At 41.6% G+C, this 8,519-nt stretch overlaps 1 protein-coding gene across 1 annotated transcript; it reads left to right on the forward strand.

Moving 5' to 3' along the window:
• Window positions 1-6,291: 6,291 nt before the first annotated feature.
• On the forward strand, window positions 6,292-7,233 carry LOC129553852 (olfactory receptor 56A4-like). The gene has a single exon (XM_055422554.2). It carries the CDS (start codon window positions 6,292-6,294, stop codon window positions 7,231-7,233), a length of 942 nt encoding a protein of 313 aa, XP_055278529.2.
• The last annotated feature ends 1,286 nt before the right edge of the window (window positions 7,234-8,519 follow it).

An 8,519-nucleotide genomic window follows, 5' to 3' on the forward strand; every position in this document is an offset into this window, starting at 1 on the left:
GAGGTAAAAAGAACCAGATCCAGCTCCTGGAATTGTTAAAGAAAGTCAGGAATTATTTGTATACTGGAAAGGGAATTTTACTTTTTAATCCTGAAATGAGTTCTGATTTTTCTTTGCCTTAATATCTTAGATAAGAATGAAAACATTCCTCCATTAGTCTTTGTTTCCTGTTGCTTCAAAGGAGTCCTTTCTTTGTTAGATATTTTGGGGAATTTTTATTGGCAGAATCCTTAAATAAGAGGCATGGCAAGCCTTAGTCAATGGCGTAGGATTAGATTAGGAGTGTTTGACCACTAAAGACACAGAATATATATGATAACCTTAAATCCCCTGATTTACAAAGGATGTGGAAGCCTTCCTTGTCTCTAGTTTCAGCCTGATAGAGCCCTACACGACTTCTGCATTGTGAAGGGTTCATTGGGCTGGACTATAGACATTACTCTGACTCTCGGTGTCAAGTGCTTTGCCCTGAGCATCCTTGACATTCTTCTCTGGCACCTGTGGCAGAGGTGACATCTTCCAGCTCCTCAGATCATTTCAGACCTGATAAAATTTTCCATCTCTGCAACTTCCCATTTTTTTTTTTACCATCATTTTGCAGAACGAATAAGTGTGCACATTTTGTTCAGTACTCTGTATGTTATTGTCATTGTTTAGTCACTTAGTCACTAAGTCAAATCTGACTCTTTTGCAACCCTATGAACTGTAACCCACCAGACTCCTCTGTCCATGGGATTTCCCAGGCAAGAATACTGGAGTGGGTTGCCATTTTCTTCTCCAGGAGATCTTCCCAACCCAAGCATAGAACCCGTGTCTCCTGCATTGCAGGTGATTCTTTACCACTGAGCCATCAGGGAAGCCCACTTTGCATGTACATACATTAAATCATATAGACATTAAATGAGTGGTTAATTATTACCATTTTCCTAAGCACACTGCTTCCTGATGTACTCTGAATAGGAGGAAAATCATTATCATACATCCCATTTACCTTGGGGTAGAAGATATCCATGCCATTTTAGTTCTCCTCTGTCCCTACAGTCATTTCTGCCACTAGTTTAACTTCTGTTGAGAAAATTTTACTTACATGAAAGTGGTTCAAACCACTGGACCCCAAAACATTGAATGCCACTTAAAACTATGAATTGAGCATACTATATTCATATCCATTTCAGTCTGAATACGCCATGAGGCTTCCTACAAGCATGTCTTCTTGAACTCCAAGAGACACTCTCTGGTGGTAAGTGGCTATGGTACCACTCCAGTACTCATACCTTTTGAAGCTCTCTGGCTTAGAGTATTACTTGGTTCCCCCAGGTCTCTCCACTTTCCCATCTGGTATAGTCAAGGGATCAAAACAGGCTCTGATGCACCAATCATGAAACAGCAATCTGCTTTCACCAGACTTAGGCAGATTTCTTAGTAAATTATCTTGCTGATTTATGGCTACATAGTGTGTAGCTACTTGACAGCTTTGCAACCCTGCCCAGAGCAGTACAAAAGAGTATAACTATCAGTTTAGCTGTAAAATAACCGAAGAGATAAATAGAGCCCTCAATGCTATATATCATGTTTTCTTCTGATCCCATGGAGTCCTTAATTTAGTCCAATTTTCCTTCTTAAGGAAGAATAGCTCCTGTAACTTCTCTTGGAACCATCTATGACTTGGTACTTCCTCTGAGAAAAGCTGTTAAAATGTTATTCTTTGCTTCTGAAATGTTCTCAGTAGAAAAGAGTGATGGTATCATTCCTTGTTGTTATCACTTCTGTCTGCCTCCATCCTGTCTGTCATGATTTCTCCTTTCTTTGATTGATTATCCTTGCTAGTTTAGACTCTTCCTGAGTGAGGATCTTTGGTTCTGGCATGCTGACAGTACATTAACCAGGTAGTAGCAAAAGCCTCTGGGATCCCTGTTTCTGTTCAGAAAGAGGTGGCAAAGTTGGAAGAATAAAGTATAGCAGGGTTATCTCTATCCCTAAGCTTTACTTATGGTCAGTATTAGCTTTGTTGGATGGGATGAAGCTCATATCCAACCCATGGTTCCCTTCAGAAGATGTAGATTTACGTTCAAAGTACGAGACGTAGTATCATGTCCAGCTATACACTGTCATCTGAAATACACAGTTGCAAACACAGTCCTGGAATTCAGGAAAGGTGGGAAAGACAGATTGTGTCTCAGCATCCTCTCCAGCTCCCTCACTCCTCTTGCTGGTACCCAGAATCTTTCTAAGGCATTTCCCTTCTGTTTCTGCGTGTATTCAGACGAAGCTTATAGTCACCCAGTGAGTGAGTCAGACTTTAATGCCCTTATTGTCCTATCATTAATACTAAATACTTCATTTGTCCTTTCCTACTGCCATGTAAGCCACTGCACAGTAGGTAATAAGGGAAAGTAAAACATCTATAGCACATTACACTTCATGCCCATTTTGCATGCACTCACCATAAGGAAATGACCCTCTTTAATGGATAATATTCCGACTCAATGGACATGAGTTTGAGCAAACTCTGGGAGATAGTGAAAGATAGAGTAGCCTGGTCTGCTGCAGTCCATAGGGACACAAAGAGTTGGACACGACTTAGTGACTGAACAATGACAACAAAGTTAAATCCTCATCTAAATGTAACTTTTCTAAGAGTACACTTAATGTCTGAAATAAATTTCTCTGTCCTCAGTCTTGAATGTCTATTTTCCAAATATTTATACTCCTTATGTGGACTGCCCCAGTTTCCCCAGAAGCCTTCCTGGTTCACCTGTTTACCTATTCGTCACTGCTCCCACACTGAATTCTGTTTTTTGTGTTTTCTCCACTCCATGCTCCCCCCTCCTTTTACCCCATCCCTCCTTCACCACTTTCTTTTTCTCCTCCTCTCCTTCCCTTCACAAGAAATGGGCCTATGCTCTAGGTTCAGATGTCTAAATGGTCTTAGCCCCACTGTGGGCTGTGGGAAAGAAGGGACAGAGTAGAGTTCATGGAGATAAAAATAGCCTCTGGATCCTCTGGAGGGCTGGACCAGAAGGTGCAGCAAGCAGTCATAAATAACCGCAGCTCACAGTTCAGTCTCCTCAAGCTGGTAGGTCTGATTTGTAGCCGCGAAAATCATTAAGATGGGAATGACGAGGCATGTAGAACTTCAGGTATTCAATATAAACAGAGAGAAGAAATTCTTCTTGTAGAACTAAAGCAGGTCTGGTTCTGCATAAGCAGTCTACCACTTTCCCAAAATGTGGTGCATCACAGCTTTCAAATGGGAGCAAAGTGTTCCTAGTGTAAGCTGTGTATTATCCATTTAGGAAAGCTGAGATGTCTGAGTAACTGTTCTTGAACTAAATTTATACATTCATTATTTCCTGTGGCAACTGGAGAGCAAGAGTTTATATTTTCAACTGTAATTCAGCCCTTGTTCTTGAAGACTGCTCTAGAAGCACCAGAAGAGAAAGTACCAGTAATCTCAGCTGCCTTGATTACCCCTGCCTTGCCTTCCTGTTTCATCCTGCTGTGTCCCCCAGTGCTTTTTCCTACTTCTCTAGCTAAGACAGAAGAGCTTTTCTATTGCTTGAGACTTCATGCTCTCCAGAGGACTTAGCACTGTGTGCAGAGTCAATATTTTCAGTTCACTGATCCAGGGAAAAGAACACAGTAACCAACTGGAAACAAAGCTGATGAGTTTATAGAAATCTGTTTATTTCCTTAAGGTAATTGGAATCTGGCCACAGGTAAATTCATAAGGTCTGATAACACAGTAAATAGTTTTTATCTGGATTTATGTCTGAAATTACAGCTGTTTTAAAGTTCCAGTTCTACCTTTTGAACCTTAGCTCTTTTGCCATGCTTTGTTAACAAAACCTAGTTCCAGCTTCCAAATATATCTTATGTGAAAGAATGGTGCTCCTAGGACCAGATTTGGAGATATCTGGACATTTTGGCATTCTTTACTGAATAGTGTGAAGAAAGCTGATCGCCGAAGAATCGATGCTTTTGAACTGTGGTGTTGGAGAAGACTCTTGAGAGTCCCTTATACTGCAAGGAGATCCAACCAGTCCACTCTAAAGGAGATCAATCCTGGGTGTTCATTGGAGTGATTGATGCTAAAGCTGAAACTGCAATACTTTGGCCACCTCATGCGACGAGTTGACTCACTGGAAAAGACTCTGATGCTGGGAAAGGTTAGGGGCGGGAGGAGAAGGGGACGACGGAGAATGAGATGGCTGGATGGCATCACCGACTCTGTGGACATGAGTTTGAGTGAACTCCGGGAGTTGGTGATGGACAGGGAGGCCTGGTGTGCTGTGATTCATGGGGTTGCAGAGTCGGACACGACTGAGCGACTGAACTGAACTGAACTGAACTGAACTGAATAGTGACATTGATTCTTAAAAAATTAAATGACATCACTGGTTTAGGGAGGATGGGAGGAAGTTGATATCTAGTCTGAGTCAGGGAGGTTAGGGTTGGTGGGAAGCCCTAGTCTCTGGTATGTCTGTTTTATCTAAGGTGGGAGCTCTGGAGGTATGGATTATCTCTTTCCTAGAGGAGGTATTCCCGTCATGAAGCTGAAGGATCACTTTGCTAGGAAATCTCTAAAGGAAACTTGATGGGGTGTACTGAAAAAGAAAATAAAAACTATAATTTTGAGCTGACCCAGAAATAGAACCAAATGAAAGGAGTTCCCATATATAATCCAGGAACTGTAAATGCCATGTGACCAACACAAGAGCAAACACATAGTTCAAGCAAAAAAAAAAAAAAAAAGAGAGATTGAGAGAAACATTCAGTTTTCCCCAAACTCTAGACATTGATGTCCAGTCCAGTAGCCAGTGCCCAGTCAGAACTGAGATGTGCTGTGAGTATAAAATGCACATTTAATTTGAAACATTTCTTATAAAAAATGAAGAATGTAAAACAGTTCTTTAACAGTTTTTTATAATGATTACATGTTAAAGTAATAATATTTTGGATATTTTGAGTAAAATAACATATTAATAAAATTAACTTCACATGTTTCCTTTAAATTTTTCAAGCTGGCTACTAGAAACTTAAAATTGTGCATGTGGCCCACACTGTATTTCTATTAGAAGTGGTGCTATAGGTGGTCTGGAACGTGATAACATATGAGGCAAAATAGAAGAACAAATTTGTTTCTTCCAGCTTTGAAATCTGCCTTCAGATATTCACACTTACCTCTTAATTTGGAGGAACAGGCTTCTACTTTCTCAGAAAGGAGAAGGAAGCTGAGTCTCAGTTCAGTTCAGTTCAGTTCAGTTGCTCAGTCGTGTCCGACTCTCCGCGACCCCATGAATCACAGCACGCCAGGCCTCCCTGTCCAACACCAACTCCCAGAGTTCACTCAAACTCATGTCTATTGAGTTGGTGATACCATCCAGCCATCTCATTCTCTGTCGTCCCCTTCTCCTCCCGCCCCCCAATCCCTCCCAGCATCAGAGTGTTTTCCAGTGAGTCAACTCTGTATGAGGTGGCCAGAGTATTGGAGTTTCAGCTTCAACATCAGTCCTTCCAATGAACACCCAGGATTGATCTCCTTTAGAATGGACTGGTTGGATCTCCTTGCAGTCCAAGGGACTCTCAAGAATCTTCTCCAACACCACAGTTCAAAAGCATCAATTCTTCGGCGATCAGCTTTCTTCACAGTCCAACTCTCACATCCACACATGACCACAGGAAAAACCATAGCCTTGACTAGACGGACCTTGGTTGGCAAAGTAATGTCTCTGCTTTTTAATATACTATCTAGGTTGGTCATAACTTTCCTTCCAAGAAGTAAGCTAGGAGGGTCCAAAACTCACTAGGACCACTGCCATTGTTGATAAAAATTGGCTGAGTTTGGGCTTCCTCAGAGTATTAAAAACAGGGACGTCCCTGGCCATTCAATGGTTAAGACTCTGCTTACTGTAGGTGGTGCAGCTCGCATCCCTGGACAGAGAATTACATAATTACATCCCTGGACGCCTGCGTGCCGTGTGGCACAACCATGCAAACAAACAAAACGTCACTGGGGCCCATCAGCCAATGTTCTAATGTTATAAGGTGATCGCTAAAGTGGAAATATGGTCATTTTGCTATCATTCTATTTGTAGAATTTTAATAGAATAAATGGGTTTATATTTTAAAAGTGATGTGTTTATACTTATAAAATACTCACTCCACTATTATCATTTTTCAGTGGTTCTTTGAAAAATAAGTTACTTTCCCATAGTTAGTCATGTTGGAATGGGTTTACTCTTGCCTTTCAGGTTTTCCAGAGGGTCAGCTGTGATCAGGATACATTACATGGGATTACCCAGCAATTACACCACTGCTCTAGTCTCGGAATTCCTCCTCATCTGCTTCCCTAACTATCAGAGCTGGCAGCACTGGCTGTCCCTGCCACTCAGTCTCCTCTTTCTTCTGGCCATGGGGGCCAACGCCACCCTCCTGGTCACCATCCGGCTGGAAGTCTCTCTGCACGAGCCCATGTACTACCTGCTCAGCCTCCTCTCCCTGCTGGACATGGTGCTCTGTCTCACTGTCATCCCCAAGGTCCTGGCCATCTTCTGGGTTGACAATAAAGCCATCACTTTTTCAGGCTGCTTCTTCCAGATGTTCATTATGAATTGCTTCCTTGCCATGGAGTCCTGCACATTCATGGTCATGGCCTATGACCGCTATGTGGCCATCTGCCACCCATTACGGTACCCGTCCATTATCACTGACCAATTTGTAGCTAGGGCTGCCATCTTCATTGTGGCCCGGAATGGCCTTCTTACTATGCCTATCCCCATACTTTCCTCCCGACTGAGATACTGTGGGGAGAACATCATCCAGAACTGCATCTGCACTAACCTGTCTGTGTCCAGACTCTCCTGTGATGACATCACCTTCAATCGGCTCTACCAGTTTGTGGCAGGCTGGACCCTACTGGGCTCTGACCTCATCCTTATCATTCTCTCCTACTCTTTTATCCTGAAAGCTGTGCTAAAGATCAAGGTTGAGGGAGCTGCTGCCAAGGCCCTGAGCACCTGTGGTTCCCACCTCATCCTCATCCTCTTCTTCAGCACAGTCCTGCTGGTCCTGGTCATCACTAACCTGGCCAGGAAGAGGATTCCCCCAGATGTCCCCATCCTGCTCAACATCCTGCACCACCTCATCCCCCCAGCTCTGAACCCCATTGTTTATGGTGTGAGAACCAAGGAGATCAGGCAGGGAGTCCAGAAACTGCTCAGGAGGTTATAAGAGGTAAAATGTGAGAGGCCTAAACTTGGGAACAGAAATTACTAACAGGCAATGATTTTCCTGAGGCATAACTGCAGGAATAAGTTTGGATTTTGCTTTCTCCAGTGTTAGAGTTGATTATGAAGATACCCATAACTTGGTTCCTACTTTCTATTTCACTTACTGGAAACTTAGTCTTTTGCATTCTGGAGTTACCTGGATGAAAGTTTCCCCTGGCCTTATCTATGTAAGAGGGACTTGTCAAGCCATAGTTACAAGAGCTTAACTAGAGTGATGTTATTTTTCAAATAAAGAAAAACTGTTTCTATGAGTTTGCTTCTGTTATGTTTTGTTTGTTGGTCTTACTTTTTAGATTTCACATATAAGTGAAATCATATAGTATTTGTCCCTTCTCTGTCTGACTTCTTTCACTTAGCACGTCCTCTAGGTCTATTCTTGTTGCAAATGGCAAAATTTTATTCTTTTAAAAAATACCTGAATAATAGTTTTTTATACATAACCACATTTTCTTTATCCATTTATGTGTAGGTGGACACTCAGGCTGCTTCCATATCTGGACTACTGTAAATAATGCTGCCATGTACATAAGGGTGCATGTATCTTTTTGAATTAGTATCTTCCTTTTCTTTGGATAAGTACCCAGAAGTGGAATTTCTGGATCATATGGTAGTTCTATTTTTAGTTTTTTTGAGAGGGACTTGTCAACTTTTGTACATTGTAGCTGCAGCAATTTACATTCCCACCAATAGTGCGCAAGGGTTCCCTTTTCTCCACATCCTTGCCAACACCTGATTTTTGGTTAGTCAGAGGGAAAGAGCATTGTGTGTGTGTGTGTGTGTGTGTGTGTGTGTGTGTGTGTGTGTAGGAATAGGTGAGACAGATAAAGGGGATTAAGAAATAAAAAATTTCATCTATAAAATAAATGTAATGCACAGTGTAGGAAATATAGCCAATAATATTGTAATAACTGCTTGGTGACAGATCGTACCTAGACTTACCATGGTGATCATTTTGTAATGTGTAAAAATAACAAATCACTATGTTATATACCTAAAACTAGTATAATATTGTATGTCAGTTATAAGAGAAAAGAGAAATAAATGTTACTGTAATCATTTTCAATGGCTCTCAGTTTCTTTAATTGCTTAATACTTTGCTATGTGTTAGATCTCTTAGTTCCGCCTGACACAGTTCAAACTGGTTTTGTGCCATGGATGTATCTCTTGTGGTGATGTAGAAGTTGGCTGTAAAACTTCGATTCTTATAGTTGAGTGAATAAGGCTGTC

The sequence above is a fragment of the Moschus berezovskii genome, chromosome 14, assembly GCF_049115385.1.
Source record: "Moschus berezovskii isolate FMDL1 chromosome 14, NW_MosBer_1.0, whole genome shotgun sequence".
NCBI classification, from domain to species: Eukaryota; Metazoa; Chordata; class Mammalia; order Artiodactyla; family Moschidae; genus Moschus; species Moschus berezovskii.